The 22,955-nt window shown below is 44.9% G+C and overlaps 1 protein-coding gene across 1 annotated transcript in view; it reads left to right on the top strand.

The window, feature by feature from the left end:
- LOC138265472 (transient receptor potential cation channel subfamily V member 6-like) overlaps window positions 1-22,955 on the top strand; it is a 223,294-nt gene that overhangs the window by 20,624 nt on the left and 179,715 nt on the right. The window contains exon 4 of the mRNA XM_069213212.1: window positions 19,806-19,891. Within this exon, the coding sequence (XP_069069313.1) occupies window positions 19,806-19,891 (86 nt within the window). The remainder of the gene's footprint in view (window positions 1-19,805; window positions 19,892-22,955) is intronic.

Consider the following 22,955-nt stretch of genomic DNA (forward strand, 5'->3'; position numbering starts at 1 on the left):
GGAAATGCAAAAGCCCAGGGTGCTGGGGGCCTAAGGCCCCCTCTGCTGCAACCCAAAAATGTTTTGGGTGACATGTAAGGTGCACACATGCCAAAAGGGCATGTGTGCTTTACATGTTCAATTTAAAAATGCATTTTGAATGCATTTTTAAATTTTGCAACAGGTTACCACCTGGTTTCTTTTCATGGTATTTTGCATGTGCAAAACGCCATTCTGCGAAAAATCGCAATTTGCGAATTTTTGCAGCATCTCCTTGCAATGTGGATTTTGCGAATTGCAAATTGCGACTCGCAAAAACCAGGTCGCAACGCAAGAAATCGCATTTTTTGCAATTTCTTATTTGTGGTCTGCGAATGCCTTTCATGCATCGCAGACCACTTTTTTGCACTCGCAAACGGCCGAATTTTGCGATTCGCACCGTTTGCGAGTGCAATTTTTTTTCATACATCTGGCCCTAAAGCTCTAATTCAGCCCCATTAGTTCTTTATGAGTAGGACCATACAGCGTGTCAAAACAGTGCAAAACAATATCCTAAAGGAGACCACTCTTGTTGGAATCCCTAACGCACAGTAGTATTTTCTTCAGTAAGGATATCTGTGCAACGCAAACTTACATTCCAAGATAAGAAGTGATCAGTAAAATCCAAGACATCCAATCCACTGCACATCAGGGGTGCATTTTAGAACTTTTTCATGCTCTGCCGTACAATTGAAGAAAACTCGACTCCCATGCAGTGTATGAGATACAAATCTAATAGTAGTCCTCAAAGCTGCCTTGATGGTTCACTTACAGTCATCTTGAATACCACCACTACAAAGAAGACTTAGAAAAGTTTTTTAAAAGACTGAAAAAATAAAAAAATCCTAAAACAAAATAATTCATTTGGAGGATTATATACAACTTCCAAGGCCGCTCCGGCAGAGCGAATATTAAAATAAAAGTAGAAGGGTTTCAACCATTTTTTCCTAATTGAGACTAAAGCCGGACAAACAAATAGTACATGCTTAAAGTTCTGTACACCCAATTGACAAAGATCACAATTGTTATCGGATCCATCCCATTTAGAGGCTAGTTCTCTAAGTGGAAGCATATCTAATCTCAACAAAATGAACAGACCCCTTACCCCATATGGGAGATTCCAGGCAAGGTACAGCTGAGATTGTTTAAAAGTTACTGATTTGGTTAGCGTTGCCAGTCTCCTCTTTAGACGACACAACCCTAAGTCTAAAGAGAAGCTTTTGGACCAAGTCGCCTCTCTTAAGATTTTTTTCAATATAGTAGGTGGGGACGATGGAATCAGGCCCGGATCAAGCTCAAGCGTTTGCAAAGCCAAAGTGTGGTTTCTAAAGAACTTGGATTTGTCATTTAATCTACTGAAGATTTCTATATAAGCCAAGTATCTTAGAGTGAATTCCCTACTATGAGCTAGGCTGTAAGACCTCCGGACCACCGCCGCTAGACCCTGTACAAAAGTGTTCTTAATACCAAATTCAAGCCTGAGAACAGCCACTGAGGCTGAGTTGTTACAAAAAGCTAGGCGTCTTAGAATCTGCCCTTTCATCCTGTCAAGATCATTCCATTTAGAGATCTCTATACTCTCCAAAGCATACAAAAGGGTGGCTGGGATCTTTGTTTGTTAAGCTGTTAGTATATGGTGGAAATGGCGCTGGCCGACTGCGTTAAAGAAGGCCACTAAACCTTGTGCTTGAGATAGAGCCTTAGAAGCGTTATTGCGCATGTGATCTTGGTCATTGAGTGAATAGATAAAAAATTTCCCAAGGAGCAATGAGATTTTACCCACTCTATCATATGTTGACCCAGAAACCGGGAAAAGTTAATTTTCTTACCCAATTTGTTCCCTAGAAAACATACAGATGCTGATTTAGACCTTTCGGAGTGAGGTCAATCACTACTATGTCATACACGTATAAGAGGCAGGAGAGTGAATGTCCTCCAATTTTAGGTGCCAAGCCATCTGCATTCTGCAAGGAACAAGGCAGGCCTTATATGTATAAAGAGAATAGTAGTGGTGCCAGTAAGCAGCCCTGCTGCAAACCATTTTTTGTGGGCAATTTTGACGACCGACCCTGTTCTCCTCCTAACAAAACTTTGCACCAGGTGGAAGAGGGCAAAGCTGTAACCAAACGTAACAAGTTTGGGGGTACACCCAGCTCCTATATATTTTTCCACAAAATGTTTCTATCTACCCTATCAAAAGCCATGGAGAAGTCTATAAATGTGGCATATACTATTACACCCCTGATCTGAACATATTTTTTATTTATAATTTGCATCACTAAGATATTATTCAATGTGCTATGTTCCTTTCTGAAACCTGCTTGTTCCAGAGGGAGTATCTCATTTTCCTCTGCCCAAGAGGATAAATGCCTTAATATACTTTTTGCGAATATCTTGCCAGTTGCATCCAGCAGTGCAATTTGGTGATAGTTTATGGGCAGAGATTTATCTCCCTTTTTATATAGTGGGACTATGACACTCCCAATCCAGGAGTCAGGGGCTCTACTTTGAGAATAGCACGTGCCGAAGACCAGGTGGAGAATTCTTGCCCAGAGCAACGGTTCCTGTTTAATTAATGACATCAGAACCTCATTGGGGCCCATTGCTCTGGATGCCCGCATCGAGCTAATAAACCCCTCAATCTCATTCACCGAGGGGGGACCCCCAGCAATCCACTTCAGATCTATCACTAGTGCTCAAAGCCATTTCACAAGGCTCCTTCTCCCGGTTTTCTGCGTAAAGGGTGAGTATGTACTTTCTCCAATTGGCCTCGGCTATAGGAGGGGCGCTAGATGATGTAGGCTTTCCACAACCTATAGAGATAATAGCCCAGAATTTACGGGATCGTTTTGTCACTGCGGCTTCCCTCAGTGCAACCCACATCTGCTCTGCCTCTTCCTTCCTCATGCCTAACTTTGCTCGCGCTCTTCTTTTTAATAAGGATATCTCCTACTCCTATCCTTGGTCTCCCATACATCCTGTCTCCTTACCAATTTATTAATTTCTCTATTCAACAATAGAATGGATTGTTTTACTTTTTTTTTAGGAGGCTTACAGCATTGATATGGATTACTTTGAGTTACATCTTCAATGAGTTTGGTACAATAATTTAACAGGTCCACATTCCATTCATCAATATCTCTCACTGAGCATTCAAGTACTTTTTTAACAGCTGACATTTTGACAGGGGACCAACAAATTCTACGCGTTTTCCCACAGAAACTAATGTCCTTGCCCTTGAAATTCCAGGATTCTTTGGAGGAAAGCTGCATTCTTTTGTGAGAGTATCAGTATCGTATGATCACTAAAAGAAGTATCCTTAACTATCATATCCTCCACTGATTGGGCGATAGCATAGGAAGCCAAAATGTAATCAATAATGGAACTACTCTGTGGAGATTTATGTTTAAAAGCTGCAGGAGAGTCTGAATAAAAACACCCATTTAAAATGATGCAACAGCGGCCCCACAATCCTTTCAATAGGGTGTGACCCCTTTTGTCCGACCTGATTCTAAGGAGAAATAAGATGGAAGGAATATTGAGAGCGGTTTCCCTCTCTAGATCACAAAGATGGAAAGGGATACACTTGAAATTTTACATTTTAAATCCCCCATTATCAATAACTTATCCACACTTTCATGTGGATTAGAACAAATTGCAGAAATATGCCTACACATATGCAATAGAGCTCTATCATAGTCCTTATCTGGTGGAATATACACATTAACTATTAGCATGGGGGTTTTCCTGCCATTCTCCAATATTGGGTACACTCTCACTATCTGAAAAAAATATGAGGAGACAGGCATACTAACGTATTCCCATTTATATTTGTTGCTTAGCAACATAGCGATACCCCCTTTTGCATGCCCTTTCTTAGAGGGCTGTGCCTTTATGCTTAAGACCAAATACCCGGGACAAATTAAATCAGATACGCTCCAGGTCTCTTGGATGCAAATTAAGTCTGCCTGTAGAGAACAAATGAGATCTAGTTTTTCGAAATGGTTCCCTATTCCTGCAGCATTCCAAGAGACCATGGAGAGACCCTGGTTGAATGCCAGGTTGTGAGAACATTCCCTTCACCTAAGTGCTATTTAGAGCCCCCGCCAACCTACTCCAATTTCCCTCATTTGGACCTGGGAGATGAGAAGGGACATCCTCCATGAGTTTCACCACTCTTTTGCCATGGAAAAGGGAAACTTTTACATTTTCCAAGTGGGAAGCAATATTATCGGGCATTTGGTAAGGGTAAATACCATTTAAATATGAAGCGGAGGGTGACTGCTGCCAATTAAAAATAACTTCCTTACCCCATATTGGAACCACATTCATACCTCTACACTATAATTGCTCACAATTAACTAGAATCAGGTTCATAACAGTTTTAGAGAAGAACCAGACTTTGTCTTTATCACTCCTATACTTTGATCGAGAAAAATCCCAGCAATATCACTATTGTCAATACATTTTAGTTCATCGATACCTGTGAAGCAAGAAATTAATAAAGAACGATTTAAAATTTGATTTACTGTAAAGCAGAAAACTCTAAGCATTCAGGTGTGTCTGTGAGTCCTTGAGTGACTTTCTCCTTATTCTGTATTTCCCCACCTTTATGAAGAGCTGAAGTACAATTTGATGCCACTGCATTTGCATTCACATTGCAGGTAGAAATAGCATGAGGATTTGGATCAGATAGCATGCTCATAGAGATTGGTGGAAAAATCAATTTCACATCCCAAAGGGGTTCTGAGTCTTGTTCTGCCCAAAGGGTAGGAGAACCAACCAATCTCCCAACCTTGGGCCTTTCCTTCCTCAGCACCAGTTCATGTTCTTTCCTCTGAGGGGAGGTTCGACTGGAATCCTTGTCCTCAAACTTAACCTTTCTTGGGTTCTTTTTAGAGATTCTTCGTTTTCTCTGTTTGTCCCCTTTTTTCCCTTTTTTTTCTAATTTTCTTCTCTTCAGATTTTACAGCCAGAATCCCCTTATGCTCCACTATCAACGACTCAGGGGCAGGGTGTACTTTAGGCAGAAAGATGGGAAAGGGGGCTCCTGGATGATTTCACTTGTTTTGTGAAGTAGCAAGCTCAGGTCCAATATGGGCCGCATTACTCGGAGAAAGTGGGCTGGAGAAAAGATTTTCCAGAGAGTAGACAGCACTCTCTTGAGTAAAGGAAACCTGTGTATTTGATGCATTCCAATGAACTTGTGGCTTTCTCGCTTGAGTGCCCTGATCAGAAAGAAAAGGCAAAAGAGATGAGATCACAGGCATACAGGAGCCTGATGAGAGCAAAATCGTGCTAGAATCTTGACACCCCAACTTTAGGGAGGCTACCTCTGTGCCCTAGAAGCTTTCCCTTCACAGCCTAATTTAACAGCCTTTTGATCTAGCAATGCTTTCAATATAGATAGCAATGTGTCTTGAGTATGATCAGAATTGTTAATAGATTTTTCTTGGAGAATCAGGATCAAAGATAGAATTCTCTCAAGACATTTAAAGAACTGCAAAAGTACAAACTTTTGATCTGGAGGTCAAATCAGGAGATTCAGAGAGCACATAAATTCTGGCGTCAAGGAAGATATTGAAGGGGAGAGAGAGAGCGGTCAGTAGGCGTACTACTAAACAGCCTTAGACCGGGGGTACTAGATTTGAGATTGCTATCCAAAGGGGTCTTTGGACAGTCAACAGAGAGGTTCCCTGCTACATATTCACAGTTCAAGTCAATATCGGGAAGGGTAAAATCCTGTACTCCAAACCCTATTCCAGAGATGATATCCTCGCTTGCCAAAGGAGGGATTTGGTTCACTGGGTCCCCCCCTCACAGGGGTTAAATCAGCCTTACTCCCCCCAATGACAAAGCAGCAGGCTACTGAATCATTGCCATCATTGAGGACTGTTTCTCCAAGTGTATCCTTTTGAACGAAAGGGAGAATGGAATATATACTTTTAGTGTTCAAGTGGGGGAAAGCCCTTATTTCTTATGGGATTAGACTCGGGGTGGCCATCGGAACGCCGCCGTAGAGGCGGTCTGATCTGCCACATTCTGACTGCGGCTGAAAAGACTCAGTAATACCGCTGACACTGCCAGGATGGACTCAGCCTCCAGCCTGGCAGACCCGGCGGTAGTAATCCACCAGGGCAGCGCTGCAAGCAGTGCTGCCCCCCGGATTACGAGTTCCATTCCGCCAGCCATTCCATGGCAGTTTACACCGCTGTGGAAAAGCTGGCAGAATGGGAATGCCACGGGCCCCCTGTGGGCCCTGCACTGCCCCGTCGTGGGTTTTACTGCCCGAATTCTGGGCAGTGAAATGTGCAACAGGTGCTGCTGCACCAGCTTCACTGCCACATTGGTGCCGGCTCGATTCCATGCTGGTGCCAATGTTAAGGCCCTCTTCATAGCAGGGCCGACGGGCGGAAACACAGTTTCCGCCTTCCGGCCCTGGGGTGAAGTCGAAATAGGGCCGGTAATGCCCTGACGGCACCAGGGGTCAGTTTTTTTGCAAGCCCGACTAAGGAAAGTCCTGCACCTTCTGAGATGTTTGGCAGTCATCCTTGCGAAGAAGAAGGGGGAGTTCCTCGCCTTCTACCAGTACCTTGCGCAGAAGGGGGTTCTTCACCTACTACTAGTACCGGTACCACTGCCGCCGCTGCTGTTGCTGCTGCTACTGCAGGGCTGTTGCTGGGCTACTGCTGGGCTGCTGAGATGCCGGCTGTTGGGCTACTGCCTTGGCAGCTTATGTGGCTGAAAGAACCTGGCAGAGTACCCCTCCTAGAGGGCTGCTGCTCTTCGTTCTTCTTGTCCGTGCTACTTTGTCATGGCAGATGTCCTGCTGCAGCTTCTCCCCTCCAAGCAGCGGCTGTGCGCCAATGCTCACGGCTCATCCTCAGCTGCGTTCACGACCCGCGTTCACCTCCTGCCTCCCGCCACTGGACTGGGGGATACTGGCCAGGACAGAGCCACTCTCGGTCACGGCTGAACCTCCGGCCTCGTAACACGACTGACGGGCACTGGCTCCAGGTAACGCCACCCGACTCCGGCTTCCAAGCCACTCTGCACCGCGCTTCATGCATTGCGCTCTGAGATCCAAGCTCTGCCGCCACCACCTCAGCGCTTCTCCCACACCTCACGTCTTGCATCTCAGACTCCCAGCAAAGACAGCGCATCTGGACTCGGCGAATCGGGCTGCTTGCTCCTCCACTGTCACCCTCCTCCGCCACTTTGCAGAGACCACTGCAGCTTCCGGTTCACAACACACTTAGGGCCAGATGTAGGAAGGTAAAAATTTGCGAGTCGGAAATTGCGAGTCATTGCAACTCGCCATTTCTGACTCGCAAAATGGGATCCAACAAAAAAAAGCGACATCAATTTGCGACTCGCAAATGATGTCGCACCGCAGATTGCGAGTCTGCTGTTAGCGAGGTCGCTTTCTGCGACCTCGCTAAAAATGAACTTGCAATTTGCGAGTCGGGTGTCGTAAATTGCGACTGTGCCGCAAATTGTATGCAGGTACAGCAAAACAGTTGGAAAAACACTTCCTGGCTCCTGCTGATGACATCAGAGCCAGGAAGACATCAAATACACCTGGGAGGAGGGAGGACCACACCCTTTTCAAACTGCTGAGCAACTACCTGGAGGAACAGCTGCTACCATGGAAGACACAGGCAGTGCAGGAAGGAAGAGGAAATTAAAATTCTCAGAGAAGCAACTGGAGATGCTGACAGAAGAATGCTGCCAGCACCATGACCAGCTTTTTGAAGAGGCAGCCCCGAGTGTCCCAGACACTGATAAGAGGAGGATCTGGCAGGAAATCCAGGAGAGGATCAATGCCATTGGGGTGAGCCACAGAAGCATTGAAGAAATTTAAAAACGGTGGTATGACCTGCGCTCCAGGACAAAGGAGAGGGTGGCAGGGCGCCTCAGGGAGATGAGGGGCACAGGAGGAGGCCTATCCACCATCCCACCACCCACAGCCATGGAGGAATTGGTGGAGCAGACCCTGGAGCCTGAGGCAGTGTCTGGAATGGGAGCACTGGACACGTCAGCGCAAGGGACATCCAAAAGTGAGTACCATGAAACATGCATGTACACCTATAAATTCCATACCCACACTCACCCAGTACACAGCAGCATGCCCAACCAGACTAGCTCCATTCCAGACTAGCAACCCCCAGAATGGTGCATTATGGACAATGTAGTACAGTAGGCAGCATATAGGCAAATGTTTATTATGAGGCATACAACAGATGTTAGAGACTGACAGTGTGTTCCCTATGTCCCACAGGTCTCCCACAAGACACCCCCACCAGCCACACCATCCAGGGTGAAGACAGCAGGCCACAGGCAAGGCAGGAGGCTGCAGCAGCAAATACAGGGCCCAGCACAACACCACCACAGTCCCCTCCAGATGAAGAACTGGACATGGAGGAAAGAGACACGACATCTGGTCCCAGGCACACTGTGAGACAGCAAGAGCCAGAAGCACCACCGCGTCGCAGACGCAGAGTCCAGGTCCTGGCAGTGGCCCAGGAAGATATAGGGGAGGCATCCATGTCTGCAGTTGAGGCATATCTCCTATCTGGTCAGCGCCTGCAAACAAGGCAATTGAGGATTATTTCAGGGGCAATGCAGAGGATGGAACACAATTTCACAAATGGCCTGGCAGAAGTGAACACACAGTTCACAAGACTGAATGACAATGTCAGTGACCTAACACAATCAATACGCCAACTGGTGGCTGAGAGACAAAGTGCAAGGCGCCGTGAGCGTCAACTAGTGCAGAGATTTGACCGCATGGCAGCGTCCATTGTCCGTCTTGCATTGAACACCACAGGCCTGTCACAACGGACCATGAGCCTGCAGGTTGAACTGGGCCACTTTGCAGGGGATGTGGCGCGGGGACTGGGCTGCATTAGCCACGCTGTGGACATGTTGGAGGCCAGGCAGGTGGCAAGGGGCACGGGTGAGACCCCTCAGGACAGTGAGGAGGGGTCCACTATCAGAAGTGCATCTGCCACAGACACACGTGTACTGCGGAGTGGCAGTGCACGTCAGGGGTCTGCTGACCCACCTGGCACAAGCCATGCTGGGCGAACCAGGAGGAGGTGTTAGGCACAAACACTGCAGGACATGAGGCACATGCAGTTAATGTGTCCTCATTAAGGGTGGACATGTGCAGCCCCTTACCAACAGTTCTGTTATTTAGTTATTAGGTTCACTTATTAAAATGTTTTGGTTGATTCACTACACAACTGGGCTCTTTGTGTGTGACATTGGTGAGCGTTGTGTCTGTTGCCACGTACCTTCCAAAGTATTGGTTTGCAATGTGGTCCCGTCTCTGTCTGCCTTGATTTGCAATGCTTCTATCCCCAGGCTGGCGATGTGGTAGCTCTTGCTCGTCATCCTCCGAATCTGGGTCTGCAGGGGTGAGATGTAGCCCACGTCTGGTGGCAATGTTGTATAGTATTGCGCATTCGCCAACGATCTTGAATGCTGTTATTGGGGCATACTGGAGCGCATCTCCACTTCTGTGGAGGCATCGGAATCTTGCCTTTAACAGTCCAAAGGTCCTCTCTATGACAGTTCTGGTCCACCTATGTGCACTGTTATATCGCCTCTCATTCTCATTGCTGGGTGTTAGGTACGGTGTAAGTATCCATGGTCGTAGCGCATATGCACTGTCACCTGTTTGGCAAAAATGAACAATATTAGCAGGGCATGGATGGTTTCTACAGTGACCTGTGTGTATGACTTCAGGGTGTCTTCAGCAATACCTAATAGATATCCGTCTCCAAACACCCACGTTCTAGGCGTTGGTGTATCCCACTGTGCCTGAAAATGTAAGAGTCATGTGTACTCCCTGGAACTTTGGCTACCATGTCAGTGATGACATAATGGGCGTCACATACCACCTGGATGTTCAGTGAGTGGGTACACCTCCGACTGCAGAACAGATATTCCAGATTTGCAGGAGGGCATATTTGTATATGTGTCCCGTCTACACACCCTATTACATGTGGGAAGTTGGCAATTCTGTAGAATTCCAACTTGGTGCTGTTAATTTCTGCCTCATTCCTGGGTAGGTATATGTATCTGGACATGTGTGTGAGTATGGCATCTAGGAAACATCTGAAGAAACGTGAGAGTGCACTTTGGGATACCCCACCTGCCACAGCAATGACCCCCTGATAGCTACCCGAGGCCAAGAGGTGCAGTGAGCATAGCACTTGCACATGTGTGGGGATGGCGCTGCCGCGCCCAGTCTGGCGTGGAAGCTGCGGATTGAGTAGATCAATTAATTCTAAAATTGCTGCACTGCTCAGTCGATATTTGTCATAAATCTCCTCCTCAGTTTGTTGGAAAAGTGTCTGCATGGTTCTGTATATCGTCTCCGGTCTCTGGCTCCTCCTCCTCCTCTGCTGTGTGGCGTGGGCTCTCCTCCTTGCTATCACATTTATTTCAGCCATTTTGAGTAACCCAGATGCCTTCTGGGTCTCCTTTTATACTTTGGTTCTGGTTACCACCTGCTCTGACTTACTGGTAATTTGGGTGTGCAAAATGGGCTTTTTGCAACTAGTCGCTATTTGCGAGTGGCTTTTTCATATGGTTTGTGACTCGCAAATTGTGTCTTCCTATTTGCGGGAAACAAAATCAGGTCGCAATTTTTGCGAGTCGATAATGGCTCGCATCGCAATTTGCACTACGGAAATTGGATTTTTGCATCACATTTCCGATTTTGCGGGGTCGCAAATTGCGATTCGGGCCATTTGCGACTCGCAAATTTTTGCTACATCTGGCCCTTATCTCCTTGCTGTAAATCTTAATTGCACAATTGCATCAAATTAAGCGCACCACAAACTAGGAGGACCAAAACATAATGAAGTCTAGGCAAATATAAAACAACAACACACCCATGCAAATACATTAACCAATATCACATCATAAATCAGCATAAGTTCATACACTTAACTACATTTGTTATGAAATGGACTGACTCACAAAAAGTTGAAAAGTTGGGAAAACAACGTGCACAAATATAAACAGAAACACAGGATAATACAAGCACAAGTTGTAAAAAAAAAAAAATGCTGCCTCAACCGTGCCACAGTTATTGTGAAAATTAAAAACATAAGAAAAATTCAGACACCTTTAAGTGGGCACGAGCATAATTAAACAAGGCATATGAATTGAACGACATCTGTAGGACACAGTCAGTGCATGGCACATCATCAAAGAGTACGCCTCGATGCGGTGATTGCTGCAAACAGCTGATTGTGGCACCATGAAAAAAGATAGAGAGAAAATGTAAGGACGATGCGAAAGTACAGTCACTCTACAGCCCAACTTCCCCTGGAATCCCAGAGAGGCAAAACACCAATCCACTATCCGAGACTTTAGACAAACTGCAGGAACTGCTAGGGCTAACACTTTCAAATCTGCTAAGTACATGCATTGTTTTCCGTTAACTCTACATTGTCATGGAAAATGGCTACAATAATGTCTTGGGTGTATTGTTTGTAATATCAGAATAATATGCATCGGTGTATGGGTCTGTGGCCACAGTGTGAGGCATATTGTTCTGGGGTGTGACGTAGGACAGGTGCACAGCTTTGTTTTTAGTGTCCTTGGTAATCTGAATGCGTTCTTGACTGATGTTGCTCCAGAGCATAGTTATTTGTTGAGAAGATCCTTTTCCTGTGCACTCTCCTTCTCTTCCAAAGTTTTCACATACATGCAATGCATAGACGTCAATTCACCAAAATGACAGGGGTAGAGGAAGTGACATCACAGGTCATTTCATCTTTACTTTCACTCACACACACACATGCTTACACAAACACAAATTCATTCATACACAGGGGTGGCTACTCCACTTGGACGGAGGAGCGTCGCCCCCCCACTTCACTAGCAGCTGCAGCTGCAAACCCTTTAATTCAAAACGATAATAAACATAATTTGTTTTTTAATCATTTTGTATTAAAAGGGATGGGGTCACGGACTGTGACTAGCACTGAGGAGAGTGCACTGTGCACTCCTCTCATAGCACATGTGTGTTTGGCCGGCCGTCTTGGGCCGTCCAAACACACATGCCCAGTGTGCTCTCTCACTGTGTTGCCGGGATGGGGAGAGCATGCACAGGCTCCCAGTCTGCCTGGGAGCACCCTGGCTGGGCGCTCCCAGCCAATCCTAATGGTGCTTTGAGCAGCATCAGGATTGGCTGCAGGGCAGGCTGGGCCTGCAGTTGACTCGAGGATGGAGGAGCAGAGCAGCGCGTCATCTAATTAAGGTAAGTTTTTTAATTTTATTTTTTTTCTCCACCATCCCCCGCTGCCCTTTTCCCTCCCACAAGCCGCCACTGCTCATACACACTCTTTTGCATAAGCACACTCTCACCCGCAAGCCTGCACACAACATTAATTTAAAAGTGTTTTTTACTTACCTCAGCTACCAAGGGGAGTCATATTCCAGCTAACTGTACTCCATTTTTTTATTACACTAATAACATATTATTCAGTATTAGTGTAATAAAAAAAGACTGATTGAAAGCAAAGAAGTGGAACCCCCAGCAACGTTCATAAGTGCGAGCTGCCCCTGAGTATCTGGCACTGATTTTGCCACCTCTGACGCCAGGGGTCGCAGAGGCAGTGCCAGGGGTTGCAAGGGGCAAGCTGGGGGTCGCAGCTGCAACCCTTGGCGATCCCTAAATGAGGTGTAATGTGCGTTGTGGTGTATTTCTATAAGACTGACAGCTTTTCGCATGTTCTCTATATGCTTTGGATTAATGTTAATAGCTGTACCATAGGATTTGTGGATCGTAAGTGCAAGCCATTTTGTTGTCTGTTTTGTATTTATAGAATCGTGAAATGTCTCAGTTGTGAGACTTGTACTTCTTAGGTATGCCCCACCATGTTCGCTATGTGCATTTGTGCGGTGTTTTAGCTCTTTGTTTGTTTTGTTCAGAAAAAAGCAACATTTTGGCCCTCATTACAAAACTGGTGGTCAAAGACCGCCAGGGCTGTTTTGGAGTTTGTACTGCCAACAGGCTGGCGGTACAAACTTGGGCATTACGACCACGGAGGAAGCGCCGCGGTCACACCGCCGGGACTGGCGGTTTTGCCCAGGGGATTACGAGTCCCCCTCCCACCAGCCTTTTCATGGCGTTTTGAACTGCCATGAAAAGGTTGGCGGAAAGGGGAGTCCCGGGGCCCCCTGCCACGGCCCCATGGAGCATTTCACTGTCTGCATAGCAGACAGTGAAAAGCGCGACGGGTGCAACTGCACCCGTCGCACAGCCGCAACACCGCCGGCTCCATTTGGAGCCAGCTCCCGTGTTGCGGCCGGAATCCCCGCTGGGTCCAAATAGTCACCGCGGGAGTGCGGCCGCATTGGCGGCCGCGCAGCGGTTTCAACTTGGCGCCCGCCAATGTTGAAATGAGGGCCTTTGTATCTTTCGTGTGTTGTCCCAGTTTGTATTTTTTTTTGTTGTTTGTTGTAGGTGCCCGAGCCTATCTATGTGTGGCTAAGTGGTTCAGGAATTGAAAATGTAGGAATTCGGCCGAGGGCTGCAGTACTTCTGAGTCAAAAGCGCAAACAGGAGTGCGTACAAGAATCAGGAATATATTGCACTTATTCCACGCACTAATTTCGGCCTTAAAAACTTGCTACCCTTTGTAAAAGAAAATGAGTGTAAATTCTGTATTCTCTAAATAGAAGTGAATAAGACACTGCAAATTTTTGCATTATTCTCTTTCTCAGTAGCAGAAAGCGGACATATACGCTAATGCCACAGCCGATAAACACCACATCCAGCTGGGACCGAAACGCAGGCCCCTGCACTCCCTGTGGGCCAAAGGGTGTTCCAACCCTTCCTATCCCAACAAGTCCAATTAATATTTGTGAGATATAGTCTAATCAGGCTCTCTCTCACCTTTGAAATCTGCAGGGGATCCCATCTCTTTGCATTACGCCAATGTGCCACTGCCTCCTGGTAATTATAATTGTCTGGAGCAGCTCTGCCTGCCACCCAGCACGCATTTAGGGTTAGATTAATGCATTTTAGTGCTGGTGTCTACATCACCACCCTAAAATACATTAGTCACGCTTTTTATAGCATCTGGGACAAACATTATGATGTGGGACTAGGCTCTGCATTCATATAAGCAAACTCTTGTTTCCGGTCTAGGAAGGACAGCTCGAGCTGGACTGTTCCAATGGGGAACAGGGTCAAGACTAATTTGCATATGGCAGGGTCCAAACTGGAGTGGCGTGGTGAGCAAAATAATTGGTGGATTAAACCCAGATCTGTGACTGGGGGTGAATGTTTGATTGGTTCCGTATTCTGTCCATCATTAGTGTTTGTTGCTGCATTCATATAAGGCAGAGAGGGCGCTACAACTTTCTGTGCCACAATTATCACTTCCTTATTGACTCAGGTGGGTAGGGAGGGGAGAGCTTTTCTGGGCTAGTAACAATACGTCAACCAGTAAATTGCTCTAGCAGCACAATTTCAGTAAATTAATAATTGGCCCTGCATTTCTGAGCCACGTGGATCTAGTGTCAGTCTAAGTGAAAAGAAGAGGATCCTTAACACAGCCCCACTGGTGTTTTTTTGCTTTCCAGCACATAATGCTTAACCCCTGAACTGCTCGGCCTTCACCACACTCCCTTTCAACCTACTTCCAGGTTGTGGTGGGAACTAGTGAGAAGCCCATTGGTGATCCAGAAAAGCTATATATTTTTGAAAACTAGACAAAATTCCGGATTCAGCAAGGGTCTTATTTGTGTAGAGCCCTTAAAAGGCTATTCAAAGAAACTCATTTTTCAACTAAAGAAATATTGAAAACGAGTAGAAGAAAACAACCAATAGTGACAATGTTTTCATCTGTAACTTTTTGTCAATGGCAGATTTACAAAAGCAATCTCCCATTATGTTTGGTAGAGACTTTTGGTAGATGGGATATATAGGGTTTTAGCTTTTCTCAGTACCCGAGGTATGCAGAGCCAACAACTGAGCTGCACCATACAATAGTTTTTCACTGTGTGCTGCCATAGACCGATCCATATGGTGAAATATGTAGAGTGAAAAATGATTATCAGGTAAACCTATGTATTTCTGAAATGGCCCTAAGATATGGAGTTTAGGAGCAGTGGTTGTTTGTACATCTCTAAGTTTGTAAGTACCCGTACAAGCATATGATTTAGTGGGTATGTTTCAAAATTCCTTCTTTTTTACACACTGTCTTATATGTGCAAGGCACAAATGAAGCAAAATCCTATTGGTAATAACAAATATTCTACTATTCATTGCTCCCACATGTCTCCGATAAAAAATGGTACCTCACTTGTGTGGGTAGTCCTAGTGCCTGTGACAGGAAATGGCTCAAAACACAATGTGGACACATCACATTTTCCACTGAAATATGATCTTTTTCTGCAAAGTGGGTGGCTGTGGAATTTAGGTCCTAGCTCAGCCGCCACCTAGGGAAACCTAGCAAACCTGTACATTTAGGGGAATCCATGAAGGGGTGACTTGTGTGGTTCTCACCAGTTTGTTTCGCCCAGAATTCCTTGCAGGCATCATCACACTTTGACTAAAAACACACAATTTCCTAACATTTATGTGATGGAAGGTTCCAGAATCTGCAGGGAGATGCAATTTTTTTCCTCCCAGCATTTCCGTAAGTCTTCTGATAAAAATGGTACCTCACTTGTGTGGGTAGGCTTAATGTCCACGACGTGAAACGGCCCAAAAGACAACATGGATACATCACATATTTCTACTCAAACCTGACTTGTTTTTGGCAAAGCGAGTAGCTGTGGATTTTGCATCTAGCACATACGGCACTTAGGGAAACCAAGAAAACCTGTATATATTTCTGAAAATTAGACAGGGAGTGGAATCCAGAATGGGAGTGACTTGTACAGCTCTCACCAGGTTGTTTTGTCCAGAATCCCGTCAAACTTTGACTAAAACCAATTTCCTCACATTTCTGTGTCGGAAAGTTCTGTAATTCGTAAGGGATCCACAAACTTGCTTTCACCAAGCATTCCTATAAGTCTTCAGATAAAAATGATACCTCACTTGTGTGGGTAGGCATAGTGTCCGCAACAGGAAATGGCCCAAAACACAACATGGACACATCAAATATTTCCAGTGAAAACTTACTCTATTCTTCCATTGTGGATCTGTGTAGATTTTGGGCCCTAGCTCAAGTGGCACCAAGAGAAACCTAGCAAATCTGCACATTTTTTGAAAGCTAGACGACTAGAGGAATCCAGGTGGGTGTGCCTTGCGTGGATCACACAAGGTATTCTTACCCATAGTGCCCTATAAACCTCAAACCTCACCTAAAAGAATGTATTTTCCTTACATTTCTCTGATGGAAACTTAAGGAATCTGCTGGAATACATAAAATTGTTACTACCCAGTGTTACCTCACTTGCGCCAGTTATGTGGCGGGGCCTATTGCCTGTGTCAGGAATAGATCAAGCCAAGGTCATGGGAGCCCCTGCCTGGGGGGCAGAAAGACTGTTGTCCCATTTAGTTGGGTTAGGAGCATAGCCATGCCCATTGTGGGCAGCCCCCACCCCTATATTTGTTAATTAAAAAAATATTTCATAGCACCTAGCGGACTTTCTGTCCCCCTCTAGGGGCAGATCGGGGTAAATGACCCTAGGTGCTCCGTAGGGGGCAGAAAGGTTGTTGCCCCATTTACATGCTGGGCAGCCCCCACCTCTACATTAGAAAAATCCCTTGAGTCTAGTGGGTGTTCTGTCGCCCAGGGGGGCAGATTGGGGTAATTACACCACCAGCTTCCCCAGGAGGGGCAAAAAGACAGTTGCCCTATTTGTTTGAGGTGGGGGCATAGCCATGTCAATGGTGGGCTACCCCTACCACTATATTTTTTAAATAACCTTTCCCTGGCTTCTAGTGGACTTTCTGCCCCCTACTGGGCAGATTGGGTAATTACCCCATTTACTCCCTGGGAGGGCAGAAAGACCGTTGCCACATTTCCTAAAGGTGGAGGCATGGCCATGCTCATGATGGGCAGCCCCCACTCCTATATTTTATTTAAAAATATCTATGCTGTCTAGTGGGCTTTGTGGCCCAGGGAGGGGCGGATCTGGGTTAATTGCCTCATCAGCCCCCCCAGATAGGGGGTCAGAAAGACTGAAATATAGTATTTACTATGGATTGCACAAGCTCTTGCTGAAGGGGCCGCTCCTCCGATTTCCTAGTGATTAGTGGGTGGATCCATTCTTGCGATTCCCTCTCTGGAGGTGATCCCCAAGCAGGGATCCACTGGTCTGAGGTACCTTTGGAAAGTGGAATATTCTACCCTTTCCACCAAAACCTCTCCCAAAGGAATGTATGCTTGGGGAGGCTGACATATGCCCTTCACACTGATTCATTAAAAGTAAAATTAACCTATCGACTTGCTTTACTTTCACTTTTACTGCAATGACATCAGTGACCCCACACGCTGATTGTCACTGTAGTAAATTAAAAATAAAAAGAAGAGCAGGGTGCTTGGGAAGCTCTTTCTGAGCAGCCTGATGTAAAAAGAGATAAAGGACTCCCTTAGGTGCAGAGCACCAGCGGGTCTTTATAACTCTCCCTCGTGTTGGCCAATGGCCATCACTTGCACTGGGGAGGATGTGTCATTGGCAGTGTCGGCCATTGGACGATGCCCACACTTAAGAGGTTATTGATTAGTCCAGGCAGGCAGTTTGTGTTTTGCATCTCTGCCTGCTGCACCTGCCCAACATGGTGCTGCCACGTCACTCCTGTGTTCGGTGTGGCACTCCTGCAAGTGATCATTCTGGCTGGCAGTGGAGGCAGGGCAGTATGCTTTCTCCAAAAGTTGCATTACATGGCTTTCTTTCTCTCCAGCCTGGGTGCTGTTGATGTAAAAGTCAACAAGGTATAGGGTTCATCAGCCCTCCTGCCTCCACTCACATGTGTGGGGTCTCTGTAGACTAGGCCAATACTGACAGCTGAGTACACACTTTAGTGCCGCTGACCAGCCTGCCTGACGGGTGCCACAGTGCCCTTCCAGCAGTAGCGATGACAATGTGATGTAATTCCACTAGAGCCTGCCAGCAGTGCAAGAAAATGCCCTCCTACAGTGCTGCACTGTGAAACCTCAATGGATTAATGCAATCTGTGTGTGTGTTTGTATGCGAGTCTCTCTCTGTCTCTCTCTCTCTCTCTCTCTCTCTCTCTCTCTCTCTCTCTCTCTCTCTCTCTCTCTTCAGAGAGAGAGAGAGAGAAAGAGACAGAACCTAATCATGATTTTCAAAATGGATGATAATGATTTATCTATTTATAGTGCTGTGAGTTTCCATTCTGCAACTGGGAGAGCAAATTGACTATGCAAGTCATTAATTCTCTTACACACAATAAAAGAGGTTTGATGGTAGAATGTTGCTCCTAAGTACACTGAAGCCATAGAAATATCACTCAAGCAATCTGCAAACTTGGCAGCTATGCAGGAGTTATTTCTGCACCCAATAGCTATTTTGGAGATCTTGCATTTTTTAGTTCAAGCTCCATGTGATTCAGAACCAGTTCTCAATAGAAGCTCTTGTTTGCCCTTTTATATAGTGTCACCTGGGCCCAAGGGCATTGGAGTGCTTTACACGATCTCCAGATTACATTACACAAGGTCTGATTCGTGTTTTTTTTTTTTTTGAGATTAAGTGATTTGCCCAGAATCAGAAGGTGTTGAGCTGATGCCGGGACTCAAATCTGGTTCCTTAGTCAGCAACTGGCCCACTAGGCCTCACCTCCTCTGGAAAAAATTGAATATGAAAAGTGTTCACATTATTTAGGAATATTTGTCCTTCTTTCGATTTGAACTGAAAATAAATTTTTCCAAAGGACTTAATAATATGAGAATGTTTTAGAGAAACGGGGCCTTATTATGAGTATGGCGGTCTAAAGACCACAGGAATCACGGTTGCAGTTGAACCGCCGTCACCATCAGCAACATAGTTCAGGGTGACAGCAGTTAGATACATGCTCAGCCACGGTGGTGCTTAAAGCAGCAGCGCCGTGCTGGTCACGACTCCACTTTTCACCAGCCTTTTCATGGCTGGGTCCCCACCATAAAAAGGCTGGCGGAAAGGCTGTGACTCAGCACCTCAGAATGCGCACTTTCTGCTGTGTAGAAAGAGCGCACCCTCTCTGCGACGGCATTGGCCCTGACTCCATGTGGATCTGAGGCCAAAGCTGCCACACTGTTTCCGCCTGGATGACCGCCAGAAACCTCCAAATATGGAGGTTTCCTCTGGTTAGCCCAGGGGAAACATTATAATGAGGCCAGAGGGAGACCGCCAGTTGAGCAGTGGTCTCCTCTCCTCGGGGATGGTGGGCCAGCGGTCGGCCCGTCAGTCTCATTATGAGGCCCATAGTGTATTTAGGATGTGTATAACATGGAAGCTTCAAATATGATTGATTTCACACTCCAGGATTGGTTATTTTAGTTTGGTAGAAATGTACAACAGATTGTATGTTAAGTGAAGATTTTCAAATGCATGTCAATTTATATCATATTACCTTTAAATGGAACTCTTTGTCTTCAGAGAAGGGCATGCTTTCCCTTCAGCAAGAAGTTCTGAAGATACATGCAAGAAAAATATTATTAGGGAAATCGTTTGCATTCAAGCAGCACCTGCCTTTTGACTTAAAATATTTTTGTCTCAAAATTCATGACATAATTTCCTGTCTGTTTAATGTTTATGACCTTAAATGACCCTGTCTAATGTGTAATGTTTTTTGTTGGCAGTATTTTATTTACAGCTGCAAGAACTAATGAGGCTACTAAAATGCAGTCATTATTGCAAAGTGAAAAATTGGATCCTTATGCAAAAGGTAAATCCATTACCACTAAGCATATAACATGTCTGAAAAGAATTGAGTGATTGCAGTATGTGAGGAGGTGCTGCATTTGAATTAGAATGTAAAGTATATGTAAGAATCAAATATTTGATTGTTTATAAGGTTTTGATGTGCATATGAATGTATTTAAAATAAATTAAATCACTGCCTTTGATGAAAAACAAATGTTAAAAGTTAGTAAATTAGGTAGGATATTTTAGTTTCTCTATGCAATCAAGTTTAAACTACACAGATTTGAAAAATTCTAAAGTTATAGTTATAACTTTCATTTTTTATCCACAGCTTTCAAATGATTATATGTAGCAGACAGCATTACACACCCTTTTCAGCTCGCTAACCAGGCAATACTAACTATAACTTGCCACTCTACCACGTAAAAGGCATGACTTATAGTTAATGTAGAGTGGCGAGTGAGGAAACAAGACTGTTCAGAGGTGCACAAATAGTAATTTGATAGTGGTGTGTAAATTACAAATTGAAGTTATAATTATAACTTTACAATTTTAAATATTTGTGTATTTTAAGTTGGGTTTGCATAGAAAGAATACATAAGGTATTTCTAACTATAAATTATCTTTAAACTTTGTATGTTAATTGTTTTTATTTTTTAAGAAAGTATTTCAAATTACAGTGTGATGTACCATCGATTGAAGTGCCATAAAGTGTAGTGTAGTACAGTACAGTGAAGGAGGGTGTCATAAAGTCTAGTGTCATAAAGTGGACTATTGTAGAGTAGAATAGAGTGGAATGGAGCAACATAGCGTACAGTGGAGTAATGTATTATACAGTGGAGTGGTGTGGTGTGTCGTATTATGGATTATTATAGATTGGAGCCGCATGTTGTGCAGTGTAGTGGCATGTTGAGTAGTAGAGCTGAGTGCTGTACAGTGGAGTGTCATTGACTGGAGTGTCATGAAATGGAGTGTGGTGTACTTCAGTGTGATCAAGTAGAGTGTTGTAGAGTGGCATAGAGTGTAACTGAGTGTTGTAGAGTGTAGTGGCAAATAGAGTGTTGGAAAGTCTTTTGTCTTAGACCTTAGTACTGTTGATGGGAATCGGATAGAGTGTAGTATGGTATTGTATAGTGTAGTAAAGTGTTATATAGTGTAGTGGCATGATGTCTCGTATAGTGGAGTCAAGTATCATAGATTGGAGCAGTGAGCTGTACATTGGAATGGCTTGTCAAACAGTAGAGAAGGGTGTTGTAGACTGTCATAGAGTGGAGTAGAGTGTTTTAAAGTGGCGTAGGGTGAAGTAGAGTGTCATAGAGTGGTGTTTCTTCAAGTTAAATGTCGTAGAGTACAATGGAGGAAGGTGTCATCGAGTGGAGTGCCATGTCATATAGTGAAACAGCGTATAGTAGAGAGAAGTTGAGTGGCATGTCGTCGAGAGTCATACAGTGGCGTAGAGTGACATAGTGTGTAGCTCATTGTTGTAGAGCTGCATGCAGTGGATTTGAGTGTCAGACAGTGGAGCGGCGTAGAGCAAAGTATAATACAGTGGCGTAGCGTGAAATAAAGTGTGATACAGTGGAGTATAATAGAGAACACTGGAGTGTGGTAGTGTAGAGTGGCGTAAAGTGTCATAGATTGGAATGGCATGTCCTAGAGTTTAGTGGTGTGGAATGCAGTAGAGTGGAGTGGCGTAGCATACAGGCAAGTGAAGTGTCATAATTTCGAGTACCATGTTGTACAGTAGATTGTAGTGGGGTGTCATACAGTTTAGGAAAGTGATGCAGACTACAGTAGAGTGGCATACAGTCTAATTCATTTTTGTACAATAGAGTAGTGTATAGTACAATGTAGAGTGTGGTACAGTGGATTGACATGCAGTTTTATAAAGTGCAAAGGCATTAAGTGGCGTGGAGTGGATTACAGTGGAATAGTGTGGAGTACTATGTCAGAAGAGAGTAGAATAAAGTAGGGTGCAGTGGCGTACAAAGTGTTGCGTACAGTGTTGTGTAGTGCACTGGAATATTGTAGAGTGGAGCCAAGTGTTACACAGTGACATAAGAGTATAGTACAGTGTTGTGCAGTTGAATGAACAGGTATGGACAGGAGTAAAGTGTCAAAGAGTGGCACACAGTGTAGTTGAGTGTTGTAGTGTGTGTAGGTGCATAGAGTACTGTAGTGTGTGAAACAATGGAGCTGCATAGAGTGGATTGTTGTAGAGAAGAGTCGGGAAACGTCTTGTGGAGTGGAGTGGTATACCATAGTGTGGAGTAAAGTACAATAGAGTTAACTGGCGTGTTATAGAGTGGCGTGGAGCGTACTTGCCCAGCCTAGGTAGTGAACTGTTATACATTTGGAGTGGGGTCATGCACAGTAGAGTGTAGTGCTGTGTTGTCTAAAAAAGTGTTGAATAGTGGAATAGAGTGTTGTACATTAGAGTGTATGGTCATAAAGTGGAGTATAGAGTTGGACAGTGACGTGTATGGGGAATAGAGTGGAGTAAAATGTCAGAGTGCCATGAAGTTTGGTGGACTATTATAGAGTGGAGTTACATAGAGTGGAGGAGAGTGTCATACAATGGAGTAGCATAGAGTGGAGTGGTATATTCTGTAGTGGTGTGGAGTGGCATACTCTGTAGTGATGTGGAGTGGCATACTCTGTAGTGGTGTAGAGTGGATGACCATAAAGTGGAGTAACATACTGTGATGTATTGTACAGTGGAATACTGTACACTGGATTATAGAAGAGTGGAGTGGCATGGAGTGGAAGAGCGTAGAGTGGAGTGGTGTACAGTGGAGTAGAGTGGTGTGGGGTACAGTGGATTAGTGTAGAGTGAGGTGGCAGACAATGAAGTGGCATAGGCTAGAGTTGAGAAAACCTATCAATTGGAGTTGCGTCTCATGGAGTGGAGTGCTGTGTAGTACAATAGAGTGTACAGGCACATAGTTTAGTGCAAATGTGGACAGTGGAGCATATGAGGAAAGAGCAGAGTGGAGCTGAGACTAACAAAGTGGCATAGAATGTAGTAGAGTTTGGTAGATTGAAGTTACATAGACTGGAGGAGAGAACACTGAAGTGGCATAGAG

Source organism: Pleurodeles waltl, chromosome 11 (assembly GCF_031143425.1).
Source record: "Pleurodeles waltl isolate 20211129_DDA chromosome 11, aPleWal1.hap1.20221129, whole genome shotgun sequence".
Classification (NCBI taxonomy): domain Eukaryota; kingdom Metazoa; phylum Chordata; class Amphibia; order Caudata; family Salamandridae; genus Pleurodeles; species Pleurodeles waltl.